Source organism: Prionailurus bengalensis, chromosome E1 (genome assembly GCF_016509475.1).
Source record: "Prionailurus bengalensis isolate Pbe53 chromosome E1, Fcat_Pben_1.1_paternal_pri, whole genome shotgun sequence".
Lineage (NCBI taxonomy): Eukaryota > Metazoa > Chordata > Mammalia > Carnivora > Felidae > Prionailurus > Prionailurus bengalensis.
The window spans coordinates 20,185,709-20,208,746 of NC_057347.1; the positions used below are offsets into that span (position 1 = coordinate 20,185,709).

Here is a 23,038-nt window from a genome sequence, read left to right on the forward strand (position 1 = left end):
CCCATATGACCACCCCCTACCAAAACAGCAGCAACAAGAACAATGTCCTAAGCTTGTTGACATGGGGGATTTGGCCAGGCTAACTCCTTAAAACTAAGTTATTTGAGTTCCTCCCCGGTGAGGAACGTGGACCAGTCGTTTGCTCCCCCAGAACTCCATCCTCCCCCCCCCCCCCCCCCCCCCCGCCTCCCGTAGAGCAGGGATCACCAGGCCCGCCTCCTCCCATAGAACTCCTCTATTTAGCGCAAGAGTGCCTGGTGGCGCTTTCTGAACACAGAAGCATTACTCAAAATGCATATGGGAGGGAGTGTTTATGAACAGGTAAATGTGGGCTTAACGTATTTTGAAAGAGCGTTCTCCCCTTAGGGAATCATCCGTCCCTATCGTTATTCTAAACGTCTCCTGCTTATGCAGTAGAAGTCAAAGGTACCGTTTTCTGAGCGTGTGCCCCTGTGTGAGAGACTGAATTCTTTTGGCTGCTGAGCCTAGAACCCGTGGGCCCCCAACCCCAGCTCCTGAATGGTGTTCCGTAGTCTGCAGCATTTCTCTTCCAGAGCCACGGGCCTAATTACCACCACGGCATATGTTCCTATAAAGCTGATGCCGAATCAAATGGCAGGATCATTAAGCTCCATGGCGATCTTCTTTTTTTCCTGAATCAGAATAGCTGGTCTGCAAGGCCAAGCGCTCCTCTGTTTGTTGTTATGGCTTCATCCAAGCGCATGTTGAAGATGCGATGTGTCTGAGATATTCTTGGAATCGTTCTCCAAATGCTTACTGTGTTGGTCTATTTATTAAATTCTATTTGAGGACCAATAATAATGAGCTGCCTTGGGAGCTGTATTTGCTGCCAGACCACCCGTGTCATGTAAGATGGACAGAACGGCTCCCCAGAGAACCCAGGGGAGTCCATCTGCTGGAGGGTGGGGATGGGGGCGCTGGGAATGGCACAGGTCCCGCCCAGGAGGCCCGAACCCCACACCGATTACAGCCTCATTCGCTGAGTACATGACACGCACAGCTGGCCCTTCCTGTGCTTCAGCACTTTCAAACCTCATGACCGCCTGGAAGCGTGGGCATCCCCATTTCCAGATGAGGAAACCAAGGACCAGAGAGTTCAAGTAATTTGCCCAAGGTCATCCAGAGAGGCGTCCGGGTTGGTTTCAAATTTCCAGAAACTGCAGCTCTGTAAACTCAAACCACCAATCAAGAAGAAAATGCTGAAATAACTGTTTCAGAGTACTTGTACTAAAGCCCAAAGCTTTCGTTTTACATATAGTTTCAGTAACTTGGTTTCCTGGGTCCGTAACAGGGAATGGGAGGGACGTGGTGGGAAGTTACTAGAAGGGGCCCACAACCAGCCAGCAATAGGGAGTAAGAACCTGGCTGTCATACCTGGTTTACAACCTGCTGACAACCTGGCAGTACGGGTGAGAACAAAAGAAAATTTCGAAGCTGACCTGAGTCTTAAAGAGACACGCAAATTGGGGCCATTTACTGTAGGACTGAAAATCCCAGGGACGCCCGGCTGGCTCAGTCAGAGGAGCTTGCGACTCTGTCTCAGGGTCATGAGTTCAAGCCCCACGTTGGGTGTAGAGATTACTTGAATAAATAAACTCTAAGAAAACAAAAAAGGCACGTGGGTGGCTCAGTCGGTTGAGTGTCCGACTTTGGCTCAGGTTATGATCTCATGGTTTGTGGGTTCAAGCCCCATGTCAGGCTCTGTGCTGACAGCTCAGAGCTTGTTTCAGATTCTCTCTCTCTCTCCCCCTCTCTCTCTCTCTCTCTCTCTCTCTCTCCCCCCTTGCCCCTCCCCCGATAGTGCTCCCCCTTTCTCTCAAAAACAAATAAACATTAAAAAGAAAAAAAAAGAATGGGGTGCTTGGGTGGCTCAGTTGGTTAAGCGTCCAACTTCAGCTCAGGTCATGATCTCATGGCTTATGGGTTCAGGCCCTGTGCTGACAGCTCAGAGCCTGGAACCTGCTTCGGATTCTGTGTCTTCCTCTCTCTCTGCCCCTCCCCTGCTCACGCTCTGTCTCTGTCCTTCTCTCTCTCTCAAAAATAAACATTAAAAATTTTTTTAAAAAAGGAAGGAAATTTGGACACATGCTATAACGTAAGTGAATCTTGAGGACATCATGCTAAGTGACATAAGCCAGCCACCTGTGTGAGTCCGCCTAGATGAGGCACCCAGGGGAGTCAAATTCATAGAGACGAAGTAGAATGGTGGTTGCCAGGGCTGGTGCTTAATGGAGACAGAGTGTCACTTTTGCAAGACTTCTGTGGATGGTGGCACTGACAGCTGCACAACATCGTGAACACACTGGATGCCACTGAGCTGTATGCTGAAAACTGATGAAGGTGGTACATTTTATGTTATGCGTATTTTACCGCAACTCAAAAAAATCACCTTGTGTAGAATTGCCTCATCCCCCAAACGGGTATGTAAGTTTTTGCTGCAATTAGTTGAAACCCCCCCGAGCCTTTCCCGCCTCGCACCCAGGAGGTGCGGGCAGAGCCCACGTGACCATTTAACACAAAATAACCAAACCGAAGTGGGGTGAGAGGTGGCCGAGAGCTAGGCAGGGTGCCGGCCATAGGGGCTGTCCCTCATTCTCCGAGGAGGAAAAGTGACAAGTTCCTGCAGGGGATTCCGAACGTTAGCACCAGAGGGGCTCCTGGCCAGTTTCGCGTCTAGTAACAGGCCCCTGCCATTCTGTTTTCATCCAGGTTGCCTTTTTCCTCTACAACGGAGTGTCGCTGGGTCAATTCGTGCTGCAGGTAACCCATCCACGATATCTGAAGAACTCGCTGGTTTACCACCCACAGCTCCGCGCGCAGGCATGGCGTTACCTGACGTACATCTTCATGCACGCGGGGTGAGTGCCTGCCTTCGTTCGCTCTGGATAGAGTCCCCATAGGAAAACAAGAGGTCCAGAGAGCCTAGAAGGAAATATGTTTCGGTTTGTTTTTATCTTCCTGGACACAGGGTTTGAGGTGGCTCCTTGAAACTTACCTAATACCAGAAGGTAGTTCATTACTGACACAGTATGGAAAAGGGGAAATAGATGGAGGAAAATGCTAAGTTTAAGCCCACAGTGAAAGCGGTACAAATGTAGGTTACAAGTTCGTTCTGAGCTTCCTAGTGCCCAAAGCAAAAAGGGAAGTGTCAGATACCAAGTTCATGATCCATAAACTGTGTGCGTGTCAATGCCCCCAGAAGTGGGATAAAGGACAGGTTTCTTGAAAGTGCCTTTCTCCCAAGGTGGTCTCCATGGGTGGTGAGAGTCTTTTTGAGGAATTCTAGCAATAATTATAGTATCTGTTGATGGGATTCCCTGCCCAGGCTGCCCAAGCCTGTGACTCCACAGTGGGTAAGACTGCTGCCTTATTTCCAGGACTGACCTCTGGCCTTCCTTGATCTTTTGGGGTGAGGAACAAGAATGGACAAAGCCTCCAAAGCCTCTTTGTCCATTCTCTGCCTCTGAGAGCTAAAAGCCTGGAGGCCAAAGTGTACAGTGCACAGAGGCTCTTAGCTGAGGCCCATAGTGGTGGCCTCAGGCCTTTCTCTGGCTATTGCTTCTAATGGGGCAGTGCCTGCCTGGGAGAGCCCTTGGAGGAGTTTCTAGGTCTGTGATTTTGAGGGAGGGAGGGGCTCTTGGCTGGCGCTGCAGCTGACAGGAGATAGGGACAGCTGGCCAACATCTGGGATGAGCCCAGAAGGTGACCTATGATCCAGGGGCCCACTCTGGACCAGTGAATCCAGTGCGGTAGAGAGGAAGGAGTTCGGATTGGGACGCAGGAGCCCTGAGTTCCCCTCACCGGGTGTCTTCTAGTCTCAGGCTCTTGCCTGTAAACCAAGAAGACAGGACCGGAAAACCTCTGCAGTCTCTCTATGAATCTGATGCTCGCATCCGGCTCTTTTCCAGTGCGTTTGTCTGACACTTCTAACCCTTCGGCTGGCAGTCAGGGCTGGAAGATTCCAGGCATGATAGGAGTGTAGAACAGAGCCCCATCTGTCTGAGCTACCTTGCAGGTACCCTCCTGGGTAGACAGGTGCTCACGTGTGCCCAACGTGGCACAGTGATTAGTCTCCAGGCAGGGCCTTGCAGACCAGGACCAGGGCTGTGACCCAGGCCAAGGTCCAGACCTCTCATGATGTGCTCTGTTACCCTATAACTTAAACATCTCCAGGAAGCTGTGCAGGTGCTGTAGGCTCAATTTACGTGAGACAGTGGATGTTAAAGTGCTTTGTAAACTTGAAAGCACACACTGATATAGCAATAGTAACATGACAACTTTTTCCAATAACATAGGCGTTCGGCTAGACACCAGTTAGCAACAAGATCTGGTCGTAGATGTATGATAGTATAAAAAGGAAAGTATTCATAGGGTAAGAAAACCCAACCCTGAGTGTTGGGTAGAATGGGATTTTAAGGGATTTCATGATATTTGAAGGGATAACTTTGAATTATTAAGTTCTAAGAGATATCTCTAATACTTACAATTGTGGTTTTTTTTTTAACTTTATTTATTTATTTTTGAGAGAGCGAGAGAGTGAGCAAGGGAGGGGCAGAGAGAGGGACAGAGAGAATCCCAAGCAGGCCCCATGCTGTCAGCACAGAGCCCGACTCGGGTTCCATCTCATGAACCGTGAGATCATGACCTGAGCCGAAATCAAGAGCTGGATGCTTAACTGACTGAACCACCCATACGCCCCTCTAATGCTTGCACTTGTCTTGAAAACATCTTTCTCTTTGAACATCAGTAGCTCTTACAAATGTGTAGTGAGCCAGAGTAACTTCGTGGTCTGGTGAATGGAGCAGATTCTGCCCATCAGGAACCCGGGCTGTGTGACTGGAAGCCAGTCAGTGTCCCTCTCTGAGTCTTGGCTTCTCATATGTGAATGGATGGATTTGCTGGATCTTAACCGTGGTGAGGCGCCTTCTCACTATGGCAGGTGCAGGCATTGCCAAGCACTGCCCAGGCCCTGCACTGTTCCTTCCTGTCCCAGGTGGCAGGCAAGGTATGCTGTTTCCAAGACGACCTGTCTGCATTGTAATTCCTGTCCCTTAGACCCAGACCATGAGCTCCTCAAGGTAGGTATAGGGTCTTATTCCCTGCTGGATCCCCAGCATCTTGGCATACAGTGTTTGTTGAATGAATGAATGAGTGAGTGAATGAATGAATGAGTGTATGAATGGAGTGGTCTTTCTGTACAGGATAGAACACCTGGGACTCAACGTGGTGCTGCAGCTCCTGGTAGGGGTGCCCTTGGAGATGGTGCACGGAGCAACCCGCATTGGGCTTGTCTACGTGGCTGGCGTTGTGGCAGGTAGGCAGGTGGGCTGCAAGTCCACAGGGGTAAACTTCCCCAGGGTGGCTGGGAGACCCCATGGGATTGGGCAAGCCTCCGGCCTCCAGCAATGCAGGACTCCCATCGCCAAGGCTCGTAACTACCAGGGTTAGCGAACCTCCTCTGGAAAGGGGACTACCATCCAAAGAGGGAGGCATGTGATGGCAAGGGGAGGAGACCACAGGATGTGAAACAGGCAGATTGACCGGGGTTTCTGTCTTTATACTGCCATGTTGTAGCTGTGTGAGTTTGGGGAAATTCCTTAACCTCTCTCGGCCCCCTTAAGTTTTAGGAGGGAACTAATAAGATCTGCCTGTAGGGTGTTAGGAGGGTGGAGTGAGGTGACAAATGGAGTAACAGTGCCATATAAACTGCACAGGCACAGTAAGATCCCTGTAGGGACATCCAAGGTGTGGGTGGAGCCAGGCCCACCCACCAGGCCTACACCTGTCCCCTTGATTGACCCCCTGCTGACAGGAAGCAGGTCTGGCCTAAGAGGTAGTGAGCACTCACACCAGCTGGAGGAGACTGGGGCCCTAGCTGACTCTGCTCACACGGCGAAGGACCATGACTTTGAGGATGGCCGGCCCTGTGGCCAGTGGGACGCCCCCTCTCCTTCCCTGGAGGGAGGTTAGGCTGGCTGGCGTGAGCCGGGGAGAGCAGACTGCATTTCTGCAGAAAGAGTCTGCACCAACCGGGTTTCTGAACAGAGGGATCTCACTTGTGATGTTTCCAACCTTATAGCTGGCTGCTGCTTCTCCTTCTCCTCCTCCTCCTTCTTCCTTCTTCTTTTTTTTTTTTTTTCTTTCTTTCTTTTTTTTTTTTACAAGGTTTGCCACCTCAGCTCTTCACCTTGACAGCTGTGCCCAAGGGAGCTTTGTGTGTATGTTTAAGTAAGATCTTAATCCTTTCTGAGTGGCATTAAAGTTGTCATCAGGAGAGCAGGGCGGCATTGACCTTGTAAACAATGAGCAGACAGGGACCCTGGGAGTAACTGAGGTGGCTTCAGGAATCCAAGAGGGAAGGGTCCCACCCCACTCACCCATTTGAGGCTGGTCTGCTAGTTCAGGAACCCTCAGCTTGGGAGATTGGCCCCTCACCTTCTTCATTTCTCTGTGTGCTGCGGGTGAAAACTTGGCCACCTCGGACAGCACCCACATGAGCTTCCCCAGCATCCAGCACCTTCCACATCCTTTAGCAAAGGTCTAATGAGGATCTCTGTGTGCCAGACTTAGCCACCCACGCAGTCCCCGAGTCTTGACATCTGGAGATTCATAGCCACATTTTCTATACCTACATACCCAGAGACCCAGATGGTTAATGGCGAGGAACAGGAAAGACACTCATAACACTTGCAGTTAGTAGTCAATTAGATGGGAGTGCCAATAACCCAGAAGACGGAAGTAAGATTCAAGATGACTCAGGCCTCACCCAAACTGATGACACCCAGCAGGAAGGCAGTGCAGGTGTCACTCACCAGTGACCCTGGTGCAGAGTGGGATGGTGCACAGACAGAAGGGATCCTTGCCAACCAGACAGGAGGGGGTGGGGCTGTATCATAAAGCAAACAACATGTACTATTCTGTCTGAGGCATTGATTCAGACCAGAGGTCACTCTGGTCACCATAAATCATGTCATTGATCTTCTGGACTGAGTTGATTGATCTGCCTGCACCCCTTCCTTCCCTGTCTACTCTGTGTGCATCCTAGCTCAGAGAGGCGGCTCCATTCACAGCCAGCCAGACCCTGACCAGATAGCCAGTAGTTAGCAAGTGTTGGCCATGTGCAGGCAAGCAACCCCTCGAGGCAAGTACTATTACTCTCCCCTTGCTGCAGGTGCAGAAACAGCCTTAGGGTGTCTCAGGGACTTGCCCGAGAAGACCTAGCTGTAAGTGGCGGAACTGGCCCCAGACCCAGGCTGCCTGACCCCAAAGGCTGTGCTTCAAACCACTACTGTATGTTATGAGAACCAGAAGGCAGGCCTTGTCCTTGTGCATGTTATTTATTGTCAGAAACCAAGGGAAGTCTTTTTTTTTTTTCTAATGTTTTATTTTTGAGAGAGAGAGAGAGAGAGCAAGCAGGGTAGGGGCAGAGAGAGAGGGAGATAGAGAATTCCAAGCAGGCTCTGTGCTGTTATCTCAGAGCCCGATGTGGGGCTCGAACTCACGAATTGTGATATCATGACTCGAGCGGAAGGTGGGTTGGACACGAACCAACTGAGCCACCCAGGCGCCCCACCCAGAGAGGTTTTAATAGACATCAGACCCCACCATTTAGCTCCTGCCCAATGAAAATATTGCAAAGGCAAGGCCATCACATTTTGTAGCAATGACAGCCAACCTCTGCTGAGCACATCCGATACTCTGGGCCTGTGATAGAGGATGCACATACGTTTTTCCTGTATTGGCAAATCTTATGAGGTGGGTACCGTCACCCCCATGTCACAGGTGGTTCAGAGAGGTGAAACGACTAGCTCAATTTTCTTAGAAGGACGAGGGAAGTACTAGAAGTGAGTGGGAGCCCCATGCTTCTAACCAATGCTTGACGTGTCTCTTGCTTCTAGCTAACTATCACGTGGCTAAAATTTAGGTACTTTAAAAACCAGTATTTCAAGGGCTCCACCCAACTTTTTTTATAGATTATATAGATGATACACCACGTGTGCATCCCCAGAGACTTAACTCAGGGTTTGGCATATGTTAAGCAGCAAATATTTGTAGAACAAAGGAGAGAATACATACATAAATAGTTATATTGCTCAAAGGTAGATGTTCTGCTGATTTCTATTTGGATTTTTTTGTTTTAATGGCCAAGGGAGACGTTGGAAAACACCTGCTTTAAATTATTTCAGGCTAACATTATCGCAGCTGTGCATTATGATAAAGTCACCAATTTATCTGCGTGCTGGTGTGGGCCCAGAACTTTTTCAAGAGAGTTTTCATAGTCCAACCAGAACTAGTCCCTTGGCCTGTGCAGAGGTGCGTTTCACTCCATCTTGCCATTCTATCCCCATCCTCTGCCCCATGACGTTTGGGGCATTCATACTGGCCTTATGGAACTGTCATCCATGAGGCTAGGTTCCACACAGCTCGTCCGGAGTCCTGCGTGGCCCAGGCTTCCTGCCCCGGGATGACCTTTATTACTATATTGATATGTATGCATGCCCTTGTTCCCAGTCCCTCTAGTCCAGGGCTAACCTGCAGCCACTTGAGGAAATCTTTCTGCCATACACGAGTCCAGATTGTTACTTTCGGGATTCTAGAACCAGGATCCAAACCTCGGATCCTGGATCCCAGAATCTCGGGCTGTTGAATCTCTCTGATCTGGAAGGAACTCTTGAGGTCCCCTCCAGGGGCTGCCAAATTTTACTCCCCAGGCCCCACGCCCACTCAGCCATAGGCTGTCCGCGCTCTGCTCCATGGGGGTAGGGGTGTGGGTAAGGTTTCCTTTGAAAAGAGGGTTTCACTGCTCAGAAGTTGGTAAGCCTTAGACCTCTTTATGTCACAGAAAGCTGAGCCCAGAGAATGCAGGGGCTGTGCCCAAGGTCACACAACTAGCCAGCCACGCCCCCATTCCAGACTCCTGCCACAATCCCACATTGACCCTTGACCCCGGGGTCGTGGACCCCTCTCCATAGGTAGGGTGAGAGAAAGGTCAGGGTGGGGAGGCTGGACCCTGGGGGCTTCCCCACCGCCTCCCTACCGCTGCGGATGCCCCTGCACCCGGGAGGCCGACAGAGCAGAAGCTGGGCCTGCGAGAGGAAAGAGGCCAGCCCAGGGAGGCTGGGGCTTCCTCTGTCCACTCGGTAATTAATGAGCGGCTCTGTCTCCAGCGGCCAGCCCTCCACAGCCCCGCAATGCAGCCTTCCTTGCGGGCCCTGCCCGGAGAGCGTGGGAATCCTTTGTCATGCAGATCCCACTGCCTGTCTGTTTGCCACCCTGGGATTTTTTTTTTTTTTTCTGTTATATATGGCTGACCCCTTGGCTAGGCAGTAAAAAAAAAAAAGAAAAAAGAAAAAAGAAAATGATCTGACAATAGATCAATACCTAATTAAAGCCAGAGGGAAGGCATGAAAGGGGAGAAGAAAGATTTATAGTCACCCTGGGAGGGGAGAAGGACTTGGGAGTTCTCGGTTCATGACAGTGCTTTTTCCTGGGAGATCACATCCCCCTTGAGACCAAGAATTTGCCATAGGGATCTCCCAGCGAGCTGAGGAGCCTTGAGAGAGGTCTGAGGGGGCAGCGAGGCGGGGGAGAAGGCGGATGATGTTCTGGGGGCTCCCAATGCCCAGGTGTGTCGGGCGCCCGGGTTCCCGGGTTGAGCCCACCCTCCTCCTAAGTAGCGGACCCTACACTTGTGTGGAGCCTGCAGTTTGGCACTTCTGCCCATCTCCACCCAGGCAGCGGCTAATTGGCTCCCGAGCCTGCGGGCATTTTCCAGTGGTGGTTTCTGCGCACTCACCCAGGCCAGCCACCTCAGCCTCTGAGCCCTGGGCTCTACCTCCTGGTTATTTTTAGTCTCTCGTGTCCTTCCCTGGAAGCCAAAGCATTGATCACACTTAAATGAGACCAGAACAATACATTTCCCTTCTCCTCTCTGCCCAGCTTCCCTTCCAGCACAAAAGTTTGTCATCCCCCAGACCAAAAGTCTACCCCCTTCTCCCCCCAGAGGGTATGACATCATTTCTCTCTCTTCCCTGGGACTTTTCAAGGACATTTTTCCTCCAGCGGAACCCCCACTCTGGAGATTCTGTTGGCCTTTTGTCACTCGGCCGGAGGGAGGGAGGTCGGAGGTGAAGCCAAGCGGGTTTCTAGATGCCGTTGAGCAGAGAAGTGCTCTGGAGCGATGGTGGAGGGTGGAGGCTGACCTCTGTCTGTACCAGTTCGGGGAGCGGCTGCCGTTGAGGCCGCGAGTGTGGACTTTGTGTCGGCGAAGCTGGACTCAAGTCCTGGTTGCAGCCCTTCCTACCAGTGACTCTGGGCTCAGCCTCCTCGCCTCTGCATTGAGGCTGCTGTCACCCTCCTCAAAGGGCGGCCTTGGGGGTTAAACGGGCCGATGTAAGTAAAACGCGTGGCCACCGCGCCATACACGGTGGCCCACGTGTGGCAGCTAACCCTGCAGTAAGTACTGCTGCCGTTTGTTATCGCTCAGAACCCCGAGGTAACGCCAAGCGGGGCAGAGTTGCAGTGACAGGCAGGTGGTCCCTTCCCTCCACTGGGTCTTCTGTAAAAGAAGTTCGAATCAGATGGCTCTTTCAAGCCATGAATTTAAGCTTCTAGGAGGCCCCAGGGCGACACTGGATGAAAGGAAGAGATGGAGCCTTTGCTCTGGGGTCTTACCCCCCCGAGGCTGCTGCGTGTGAGGGCCTGGGGCAGGGGTGGGGAGTGCGCGCCAGCACCCTTGAATTCCTGATGTCTCTCTGTACCAGGGTCCTTGGCGGTGTCTGTGGCTGACATGACTGCACCAGTTGTGGGCTCCTCTGGAGGGGTGTATGCACTCGTCTCTGCCCATCTGGCCAACATCGTGATGGTGAGCACCTGTTGTCCCAACGTGCCTATCTCGGCCTCCCCTCTGCATGTCAGTCCTCGCCGGGGATCTTCTTCGACTCCCCAGCTCAGGCCCAGAAATGCCAGGCAGACCTGGCTGGTATGAGGGCTCACTGACACTCCTCACTTTTTGCAGGCTGATTTCAAATGGGGCTCTTCCATATACGATTCCATATTTTTTCCTTCTTGCCTATGAAATTACCCATTTCCCTATGCTACCCCTTTCCCATTCAGCTTTAAAAAGTGTTACAGTAGGGGTGCCTGGCTGGCTGTGTCAGTAGAGCCTGCGACTCTTGACCTTGGGGTCGTGAGTTCAAGCCCCACGTTGGGACTAGAGCTTAGTTTTAAAAAAGAAAGACAATGTTAGGTGTCCCTGGGTGGCTCAGTCTGTTAAGCACCCAACTCTTGATTTTGGCTCAGGTCATGATCTCACAGTTCATGAGTTTGAGCCCCGCATTGGGCTCCACGTTGACAGTGCAGGGCCTGCTTGGGATTCTCTCCCTCCTTCTCTCTCTCTGCCCCTCCCCCTTTCTCTCTCACTCTCTCTCAAAACAAACAAACATATTAAAAAAATAATTGAGGGGCGCCTGGGTGGCGCAGTCGGTTAAGCGTCCGACTTCAGCCAGGTCACGATCTCGCGGTCCGCGAGTTCGAGCCCCGCGTCAGGCTCTGGGCTGATGGCTCAGAGCCTGGAGCCTGTTTCCGATTCTGTGTCTCCCTCTCTCTCTGCCCCTCCCCCGTTCATGCTCTGTCTCTCTCTGTCCCAAAAATAAATAAACGTTGAAAAAAAAATTAAAAAAAAAATAATTGAAAAAGGGCGCCTGGGTGGCTCAATCAGTTGAGCCACCGACTCTTGATTTCCTCTCAGGTCATGATCTCTCGGTTCGTGAGTTCCAGCCCCACATTGGGCTCCATGCTGACAGTGCAGAACCTGCTTGGGATTCTCTCTCTCCCTCTCTCTCTACCGTTCTCCTGCTCTCACACTCTCTCTCTCGCAAAATAAATAAACTTTAAGGGGCGCCTGGGTGGCCCAGTCGGTTAAGTGTCTGACTTCGGCTCAGATCATGATCTCACAGTTCATGAGTTCGAGCCCCACATCAGGCTCTGTGCTGACAGCTCAGAGCCTGGAGCCTTCTTCGGATTCTGTGTCTCCCTCTCTCTCTGTCCCTCTCCTGCTTGTACTCTGTCTGTCTCTCCCTCAAAATAAATAAACGTGAAAAGAATTTTAAAAGATAAAATAAAAAATAAACTTTAAGAAAAATAATAAAAATTTTAAAATACAACTTAAAAGAATATTACAATCCTTGACCACTAGCATGCATCGTAATTGTAATTCGTTGCTTGTCACAGATGATTAAAAGTAAAGGGATCTCAGCAAAATTCTCAAAAAGGAAAGGAGCCTCTCAGAGGTTAAATGATTTGTCCACAGTCACAGTGAAGATTGTGGCAAGTCGGGACTTGAACCCATACTTCCTGACAGCTACTCAGGTGTCATTCCCTTACACCAGCCTCTCACAGTGTCGGGACATGGCCATTCCTTTCCCAGGCTCTTTTTTGCCTTTTCCTGAAGGGCATTCTTTTGTTAAGATTTTGTTTTCTAAGTCATCTCTGCGCCCAACACGGGGCTCGAACTCACAACCCCGAGACCAAGAGTCACACGCTCTGCCGACTGAGCCAGACATGCCCCTCCTGAAGGGGATTCTAGTGTACTAGCTGAGAGCCCAGGCTCTGGAGCCAGTCAGCCCAGATCTGAGTCCTGGCTACTTACTTCCCAAAGAGGCACCTTGGGCACATTACTTAACTGCGCTGTGCCTCAGTTTCTACATCTGTGAAATGAGATGATATTGATAAATGAGATAAAGTGAAAATAATCTATTCAATATAAAGGTTAACTCCCTCCTCCTCCAAGAAGAGGCCAGGGTTGGACCCTGAATGGAGACAGAGTCTTTAAGGAGAGAAATAGGAATCCGTCTGATAGTCCCAGAGGAGGCCAAAGTCCTTGTTTTAGAGGCAGTCGGGAGGAGGAGTCACCGGGAGCGGCCCTGCAGGCCCGATGCCCACCAGGGAAGGCCCAGGTTCTACTCATCCCCGGTGCCTGGCCCAGGGCTGGCCAAATGGCAGGTGGTGCCAAGTAAATTTTTTTTAAGATTAAAGAAAATGTTGATTTTGAGAGAGCGCACACGTGTGCAAGCGGAGGAGGGGCAGAAAGAGAGGGAGAGAAAATCCCAAGCATGCTGCACGCTCAGCACGGAGCCCCATGCGGGGCTCGGTCCCATGACCCCGAGATCATGACCTGGGCCAAAATCAAGAGTTGGATGCTTAACCGACTGAGCCACCCAGATGCCCCAGTTTTGTTGTTGTTTTTTTTTTTTAAGTAATCTGTACCCCCAACGTGGGGCTCTAACTTACAACCCCGAGATCCAGAGTCGCACGCTCCTCCCACAGAGCCAGCCAGGCGCCCTCCTCCCACCCCCAACTAAATTTTGAATGAAGGAAGGAAAGAAGGAATGAGCAGTGTCTAGAAACGGCATCGCTTCCCCCCCAGGGTCCTCCTGTTCTCACCTCCCTCCTCTGTCACTGTCTTCACCCACGTGGAGGATGTGTGAATCCTGTTACAACGTCTGGAGTTCCTAAATTCTCCCATTTCTTCTTTATTATTTATTGTCACTGTCACCTGCCAGGCTCAACACACCATCCCTTTTCTTTTCACCAAAGTCCCCTTTGTACATCGAGAGAGAGAGTGAGCGAGCGGCAGAGGGACAGAGGGAAGGAGAGGAGGGTGGGGGGAGAGATGGACCGACAGACACCAATGACACTTACTGACTCATCTGAATTTTGGCAACTTCACGTGAGCACCTGAAGAGACACAGCAGGTGTAGGAAAGCTTGCGTGGACGTGCGAGTGTGTGTGTGTGTGCACGTGAACTTACACACGCGTGCCTGTGCGCGCGCGCACACACACACACACACACACACACACACACACACACGGCCCGGTCCGCTGAAGATCCTGACAGCCCAGGGCTGCCTCACACAACCCTTTTAAATGGGTCATTCTGTATCGGTGCCACAGCTTTCCCCAGACACAGCTTTTTCTCTGGATTCCACCTCCGCCGCTCCCCCCTCCCCCTGCCCCAGTTCCCTTCTGGAGGGGATGGAAATGCTAACAAATCCCCCTCCCCGCCCCCCCCCCCCAGATGTGTACGTGTGTGAGGGGACCGACAAGCACAACTAAGAAGAAATAAACAGTTCATAGAGAGGCCCTGTTTCCACCCCCTTCCCTGCAGCATGGGAAACAGCCCTGGGGCCCCAGAAGTTCCCATGGTGAGGGCAGATCACCCCAAGAACCACGGGGTGGGGCATGGGGCTCGAGGAGGGAGGTGTGAAAGCAGTTTTGTTCCCGTTTACGCTTCTTTCTGGCAAGCAGCCCATGGCCTGTGGTGGTGGAGATGAGCAGTCCCATCCGAGAGCCCACTACCCTTCTAGAAGGACGTGGCTTTCGCCGGCCAATTGGGAGCGTCGCAGTCCCCGGAGCATGACATATGGTAGCCTTTCCCTAGAAAGTTGTGTGGTGCTTATCTGATGGTGAAACAAACCTCGTTTTCTCATTAGAAAGGTTGGTTTCCTTTCAACAAGAGGCCGCCTTTACCCAAATTAGCTCAGCGCCCAGCACTTGAGAGATGCATTAGCACGAACCCTATACGTTGACCATTTCTGTGGGTCAGAAGCATTTAAACATTGGCAATTTCCATCTAATAGGTATGCTAGAATTTTGAATTCCCAAATGAAGACTTGTGTGTGAGTGTGTGTGTGTGTGTGTGTGTGTGTGTGTGTGTGCGTGCGTGCAGCGAAACACCTTGTCAGAACAGACAGGAGAAACAGCATGCTAGTCAGAGAATCTAGACATGAGTGCTGGACCGACCATCTTAAAAGCTGTGAGTTGCTTCATTTCTCAGGGTCTCCGTTCTCTCATCTGCAGCCCCTCTTTACGGGGTAGTTGTGAGACAGACATGGAGAGTGGATGTAAAAATGCTTTCCATGTGGCAAATCACCACACAGCTGGGGGATTGCGTGTGGGTGCGGGTGTGTGTTTACATATCCTTGAATACGTATAATTTTCTGTGTTTATCAATTTTGCCTGTTATCTGTAGGAGCAATTAGAAAATGTGTCCCTTTTACATCATACACAAAACAGAAAAAGTGTTCAACACTTCTGTTCTCAGGACTAAGTGAGGATTCTGCCTTAAATGAAAGCATGTCTTGTTTTTCATGAAAACTCTCTGGGTTCCAGGGGTGCCTGGTTGGCTCAGTCGGTAGGGCGTGACACTCTTGATCTCAGGGTCATGAGTTTGAGCCTCATGTTGGGTGTAGAGATTACTTAAAAATAAAATCTTGGAACACCTGGGTGGCTCAGTCAGTTGAACGTCCAGCTCTTGGTTTCGGCTCAGGTAGTGATCTCACAGTTCATGAGATCGAGCCCCACGTTGGGCTCTGTGCTGACAGTGAGGAACCTGCTGGGGATTCTCTGTCTCCCTCACTCCCTGCCCCTGCCCTGCTCACGTGCGTGCGCATGCTCTCTCTCTCTTTCTCTCAGAATAAATAAACTACGTAAATAAATCAATAAAATCTTTATAAAAAAACCCACTCTGAGTTCCAAAAAGCTTACAGTTTACATCAAGGATTAAGTTCAGAAAATATTTCAACAAAAAAAACCGGATGGCGTAAAAAACTTGCAATCAAGACTTCTTAGTTTATTTTTTTATTATTAAAATTATTTTTTATTTTTAAATTTTTTTAAAGTTTATTTCTGAGACAGAGACAGAGCATGAGTGGGGGAGGGGCAGAGAGAAAGGGAGACGCAGAATTGGAAGCAGGCTCCAGTCTCTGAGCTGTCAGCACAGAGCCCGACGCGGGGCTGGAACTCACAAACGTGAGATCATGACCTGAGCCGAAGTCGGTCGCTCAACCGACTGAGCCACCCAGGCGCCCCTATTAAAATTTTTTTTAATATTTATTTATTTTTGAGACAGAGCGTGAGCAAGGGAGGGAGGGCAGAAAGAGGAAGACGCGGAATCTAAAGCAAGCTCCAGGCTCTGAGCTGTCAGCACAGAGCCGGACGCAGGCTTTGAACTCGCAAACTGTGAGACCTTAGTTGAAGTGGGACACTTAACCGACTGAGCCACCCAGGCGCCCCAAGCCTTCTTAGTTTAAAGACTAGATGTGTTAAGATACACATAATTGAATAATTTATTAATTGCCTTTTGCTGGGGCCCACAGGCCAGAGTTCCGTGATTCCATGTAGGAGATATTTACTTACACTCTCTTCTATACGATAGCTGCTTCCCTAAAATGTTCGAGATCTCAGTTTTTGCAATGGGACCATCTTGTCAAAGCACAAAGAGAGAGCGTTGTCTAAAAGACACTGGAGATCTCTATGTCATAAGGTTCATTTCATTACTAAAAATCCTTTCACAGGAAATCAGTCCCCAATTTGTCTGTCATGCTTTCCCCTCTCCTGTGCTGGGTCTTTTTGAGGTCTTTTGACAAGATAGGTGAAACTATGAAGCTCCCGCCTGGGTTCCAGCCTCTGAGCTCTTAACTGGTTGGGTGAACGAGATGCCCAGGGGACTGGTTACCCCCTTGTTTGCTGAGGGTGGGTTCTTTCTCACCCTGCAAGGCTCTGGGAGGGAAAGAAATGAAAAGGGGCTGCAAGAGACTCGTGCCCTGGGGCCGCAGGCATTACCACATTTATAGCCTCAGCAGGGCAGCAGGGCTGCCCTCCTGTTGTTTCACTGCAGTTTGGAGGGAATAATGGGGTGGGGAAATGAAGCAGCTGGTGGGAAGGGGTGACTGGAGTTTAACCCCTCAGCTGCTGGGAGAGGAGTCATTTCCCCACGTCCACTCAGCTTTGGAGGCAGGTGGACACACAACAGCCAGTGGGGACAGACGGCACAGACAGAACATGACCCTCAGAAGTGTGGGCAGATGGAGCCCTGGACTGAGGGCCCTCGGGACCTCGACATTAACTTACCATGACCTTGAACCAGCCCTCCTTGACTCCCCATTTCTTCTTTGCTAAAGTGCGGGAGATGTGACTGGACCAAGCCGGTCAACTCCAATGCCTTCAGGGCCAGTTAGGGACTGTAAGTGAGGCTGGCCTGGGGAGCGCTGGGGTGAAGCTGGAACTGCCCGGCTAGTCCAAGGTCATTCAGAAGGTTTAAAGGTGCTGTGCCGGGCAAACCCACTGTCTTTGCCTCAGGTCTAGATGATCACGTCAGACACTTACGTGACACTTAGCACACGCCAGGCAGTGTTCCTGGTGTTTTATGCGTATGAATTCATTTTACCTTTGCAACCCGTGAGGTAGGTAATTGAGGTAGGCACTGATGTTGGCCCAGATTTACAAATGAAGACCTTAGCCAGAAAGAAGTTCTGAGCCACCTCACCGCTGGCTTTGCCAGACCAAAAATATGGACGGTGCTTTTGAAGACAGACCCCAGATAGGGCCTGAAGGAGGGAGGTATGGACCTCAGCTGAAGGAGAGTGGCCAATATGTTCTAGACTGATTTTGCCTGATATTATCACTCAGGACACAGTGAAAGAGACGCTGTCTTAGGTAAGATGTTCTTCCTGAGATTTTTTTATTTTTTATTTTAGAGAGAGAGAGAGTGAGTAGGGAAGAAGGGCAGAGGGAGAGAAAGAGGGAATACCAAGCAGACTCCGCACTCAGTGCAGAGCCTGATGTGGGGCTTGATCCCACGACCTTGGGATCATGACCTGAGCTGAAACCAAGAGTTGGACGCTCAACCCACTGAGCTACCCAGGCGCCCCCAGAGGGTTTTTATGAGGAAAAGGAATATTGGGAGTGTTCTGTATCACTTTTTTTTTTTTTACATTTTTAAAATTTTTATTTTTGAGAGAGAGACAGAGCATGAGCAGGGGAGGGGCAGAGAGAGAGGAAGACACAGAATCTGAAGCAGGCTCCAGACTCTGAGCTGTCAGCACAGAGCCCAACGTGGGGCTCAAATCCACAAGCCATGAGATCATGACCTGAGCCAAAGTCAGACGCTTAACCGACTAAGCCACCCAGGTGCCCCTCACTTTGGTTTTTAATTGTGGTGAAATACAGCATAAAATTTATCATCTTAACTTTTTTTTTTAATGTTTATTTTTGAGACAGAGAGAGGCAGAGCATGAACAGGGGAGGGTCAGAGAGAGAGGGAGACACAGAATCTGAAACAGGCTCCAGGCTCTGAGCTGTCAGCACAGAGCCCGACGTGGGGCTCGAACTCACAGACCGAGAGATCATGACCTGAGCCGAAGCCAGAAGCTCAACCGACTGAGCCACCCAGGCGCCCCTCATCTTAACCATTTTTAAGTATACAATTCAGTTGTGTCAAGTACATTGTCACTGTTGGGAAATCATCACCATCCATCTCCAGAACTCTTCATCTTGCAAAACTGAAACGCTGTTACCCATTAAACAACTCCCCATTCCTCCCTCCCCCAGCCCCTGGCAACCACCTTTTACTTGATGTCTCTCTGAATTGGCCACTCTCTGTGTCTTTTAGGAGTGGACTCATGCAGTATTTGTCCTTCCGTGACTGGCTTATTTCCCTGAGCATAATGTCTTCAAGGTTCGTTCGTTAGAACATGGCAGGATTGCCCTCCTCCTTAAAGTGAATGACATTCCCTTGTATCTCTGTCTGTCCATCTAGGGATACTGGTTTGCTTCCACTCTCTTTTGGTTGTTGGGAATCAGACGGCTAGGAACGTGGGTGTCACTGTTAGGAGAATTAGGATCCGTGGGTGGACATGACAGGGAGGCAAAGCCTGGCCGGATGATAGCAGGAAGAATTTTTTTCAGTGGTTAGAGCCCCTTCACAGGGCTGCCCCAGGGGTGTCACGGGGCTGGGAGGGCCATTTTGTCAGCGGCTCAGCAGTGTGCCCTCCTTTGGGAGGAGCTGGTCCTTCCGTCAGGGACTCCCCAGGCCCTGCCCATCCTACGGTTGCATCCCGGAGAGGAGCTGAGGGGTCGCCCGCCGCCAGCTAACTGCTCTAGGTTAGGTTGGGTTGCCAGATCCAGTGGAGGGCATCGATTCCCGTTGTTCCCTGTCTTCTGGTGGGGCTTCTCTGTGGGCAGTCGCCAGCAGGTGACAACGTCGCCTGCCATCGGCCTGTTAGCATAGAACACGTCAGCAGGCGAAGATGAGACTTCCCCACCTGAAGAGCAGCCATGTGTCGCCACCTTACCTTACGTGAAGAGGGCTCTCCAGGCAGTGAAGAACAATGGGGAAAAGGGAGGCGATGGGCAGGAAGCCGAACGCCTTCTGCAGGATTTCCCCCTCTTTTTGGCAGATGCCCCGCAGCCTGCTTGCTCCACCGAAGGTTCCATAAACGTTATTGTATGTGCCAGTGCTCAGGGCCTTGGTAAAGTTTAACACGTTTCCCCAACGTCAAAGGAGTGCGAGACGTGCCCTCAGCTGGGCCTGGGCCAGGCAGCAAAGGCAGAGCGGGTGGGTGGGAGGGAACAGAAGCCCCTGGCTCTACCCAGTAGCCTCCTTCCCTGTGGCTGGTGTGTTCCAGGGAGATTCCAGACTTGCTTCTGTGCGTGCCTCTATAAATGACACGGTGCTTTGAATGCGCCGCGGGAGAGCCCCTCAAAGGAACCCTGTGGCAAAGTCTTTTGTAAAGTGAAAAATCCTTTTGTAAGATGAATAATTGTACTCTGTCTATCTGCTTTGGAGGTTCAGAGTGTCCTGTGATTCTCAGGGGAAAGAGCGATTTGTTTGAAGGCCATCTGGCTCCCCCTTTTTCCAATGCCTGATCTTGTACAGCATCCCCCTCCAAGTGACGTAAAGCCCCCGTTTGGAGCTCTCAGTGATGGGAAACACACGATCCCCCAGGATGGAGCGTTCCATCTTTGGACGGCTCTTGCTTATTAGAAATGGAAACATCCCGAGCCTAAAAAAATTCTCTGATGTTTTCATCCATTGAATCCTTCACTTACAGATCACACTGAATATGCCCTTTCCTTATGGTGGCTCACTTGATACTTGATAACAGTGAACTTGACCCTGGGTCTTCTCTTCATCTGTTTCTCACATGCAGGATTTTGGTTTCTTTCATCATCCTGATGGTTCTGCTTTGACTTTGCTTGGTTGCCATCCTGCATCCCTTTGGCAAACGTGAGACCTGACAATTAAGGCAGCTTTCAGGTGTTGTCAGCTCGTGTAGAGGGGGCAGGGACCTTATCTTCCTAGATCTGGATTCTCTCCCTTTTCTTTCTTTCTTTCTTTCTTTCTTTCTTTCTTTCTTTCTTTCTTTCTTTCTTTCTTTCTTTCTTTTTTTTGTTTTTTTAATTTTGAGAGAGAGAGAGAAAGAGGGCGGGGCAGAAAGAGAGAGAGGGAGAGAATCCCAAGCAAGCTCATCATAGAACCTGACGTGGGGCTCGATCTCACGAATTGTGAGAACATGACCTGAACTGAAACCAAGAGTCCTATCCTTAACTGACTAAGCCACCCAGGCACCCTATGACGTCAGGTTTTCTTTTCTTTTTTTTAAACTCTTTTTTTTTTTAATGTCTTTTTTATTTTTTGAGAATGAGAGAGCGTGCACACGCGTCCACGGGGGAGGGGCAGAAGAGGGGGAACAGAGAATTGGAAGTGGGCTCTGCACGGACATGCTGACAGCAGCAAGCCCCAGGCGGGGCTCGAACTCATGAACCCTGAGATCACGATCTGAGCCAAAGTCCGACACTCAACCAACGGAGCCACCGAGGAGCCCCGATGTCAGGGTTTCTTAAACAAGATACACCCGCGGAGGCGTGGTCCGATCTGGAACTAATGGAACTTTCTCCTTTTGCTGTAGAACTGGTCAGGCATGAAGTGTCAGTTCAAGCTGCTGCGGATGGCTGTGGCCTTGATCTGTAGTAAGTACTGACGGGGCAGGCTGGGTGGTGTGGAGCCCTGCGCCAGGCCTGGAGGATATAAAGATAGCACAGTCCCCGCCCTCGAGGGGTGTGTGATCAAGGGAAAAAGGGAGACATGTCAATGGTATGTGACAAAGTGGGGCTGTTAGAGAAGTCTGGCCCACTCTGCTACCACTTAATCTTTCTTAAACTTTTTATGGACTTATCACATGGAACCAGAAAGGTGCGGGATGAGTATCCAGCTCAATGACCAGCACCCAGATCAAGAAAAATAACTTTTTTTTTTTTTACATTTATTTATTTTTGAGAGACAGAGTGAGACGAAGTGAGAGTGGGGGAGGGGCAGAGAGAGAGGGAGACACAGGATCGGAAGCAGGCTCCAGTCTCTGAGCTGTCAGCACAGAGCCCGACGCGGGACTCAAACCCGCAGACCGTGAGATCATGACCTGAGCCGAAGTCAGACGCTCAACTGACTGAGCCACCCAGGTGCTCCAAGAAAAACAACTTCTTAATAATTTTTGGGTCATGGAGTCAGTCCTTTGAGATCTGTTAGAAGCTAGAGACCCTATCCCCAGGATAGTACGTATGTACACATGTGCGTGCATGCGTGCACACACACATACTAACTTGCAGTTTAGCAGGTTCACAGGCTGTAACTAATCCTCGAATCCCTGTGTCCAGGGTGTGGTGGGGCTCTCATCGGGAGAAGTCAGTTCTGCCTGCAGAGGTCATTTTGAGTGTCCAGAACAGAGACCAGCTGCAAGAGGACATTTCCGGCAAAGAAAGATACAGTGTATGGAGGGAGGGTCATGGCTGTCAAGTCAGTTGGCGAGACTGACACGTGAGGTTTGGGACTGTGTGTGTTAGTGGTCAGAGATAATAGGAGTCAGGTCATGAGGGCCGTAAATGCAAAGAGAGAGGTTGGAGTTCATCCCGGATGTGCCAGGAGGCCGCTGGAGGGCTTTAAGCACGGGAGTTACTGGCAGATTCAAGATTCAGGAGACCAGTCAGGCTCAGAGTAGAGAAGGAGTTGGGGGTGGGGAGTGAGACCAGAGGCCTTATAAGAGGCTCATTTGAGGTGATGAGCCTCTTCCAGAAGCGATGGAGGCAGAGAGAAGAGGGGACACACGGTCTGTCATTCAGGCCTCAGAACACGGCCATGAAGAGGGTATTTTTTAAAAATTTTTTTTAATGTTTATTTATTTTTGAGACAGAGAGAGACAGAGCATGAGTGGGGGAGGGGCAGAGAGAGAGGGAGACACAGAATCGGAAGCAGGCTCCAGGCTCTGAGCCGTCAGCCCAGAGCCTGACGCGGGGCTCGAACTCACGGACTGTGAGATCGTGACCTGAGCTGAAGTTGGATGCTCAACCGACTGAGCCACCCAGGCGCCCCGAAGAGGGTATTTTTTATAAGGCTTGGTTTACAGGTAGACACTGGGGACACACTGCTGGCCCAGGGCCACCCAGCTGGCGGTGATAGAGGCAGAATTCAAAGCCAGCTTGTGCCATTTCTAATGCCCGCTCTTTAGCCAGGCTGGGCAGGAGCACCTGGGCTGTCTGCCTGGGTCCACCTGCTACGTGGGGAAGAGGAGGGTGGGCCAGAACAGCCATGGGCCTGTGTGGACTGCACTTCAATCCACTTGCACATCGCTTGCTCGAAGGCCCACAGATTCTTTGAGCCAGGTCATTGGGGGACGGTGGGGTGCAGTGGAGTGGGGGGGGGGGGTGAATGTTGCTTCCCTGTCTGCTCAGACTCTGTATGCAAGGAAGGGAGGGGAAGCCTGAATCTTGCTGTTTAAAACAGTCTAACTCTAAGCATCATAAAAACAAAAATGCTGATTTTGATGGTGGGGACCAGTGTCTTTCAAACCTCCTTTGTGACACCCAGGGCCTGCTAATAAGCAAAGGCAGGAAGATACCCCAGGGCCTGGGTTGGGGGGGGGGGGGGGGTGGTGCTGGTCAGGGAGGACACAGTGTTGGTTCTCGGCTGCTCCTTCTCTGCCATCTATCGGCCATCCTTGGAATTGCAGGGCCCAGGCCAGAAGATTAGGCCATTCCCAGGGGATGCTCATCCCTGGAGGTGCTGGCACCCCCGGAGTGGTTAAGGCGGAGAAGAGCATAGTGGCTCATTAAATGGCCCCTGAACAAGTGCAAAATTCACCTCAAAGGACTTCCTTGCAATCTGTCAAATTTGCCTTGGTCTCCT

At 50.8% G+C, this 23,038-nt stretch overlaps 1 protein-coding gene across 2 annotated transcripts in view; it reads left to right on the forward strand.

Moving 5' to 3' along the window:
• Positions 1–23,038, forward strand: part of RHBDL3 (rhomboid like 3) — a 49,606-nt gene that overhangs the window by 21,249 nt on the left and 5,319 nt on the right. For both annotated transcript variants that reach the window (XM_043583673.1, XM_043583672.1), the window contains 4 exons: positions 2,731–2,879; positions 5,223–5,335; positions 10,785–10,885; positions 20,772–20,832. In XM_043583673.1, coding sequence (XP_043439608.1) covers positions 2,731–2,879; positions 5,223–5,335; positions 10,785–10,885; positions 20,772–20,832 — 424 coding nt within the window. The remainder of the gene's footprint in view (positions 1–2,730; positions 2,880–5,222; positions 5,336–10,784; positions 10,886–20,771; positions 20,833–23,038) is intronic.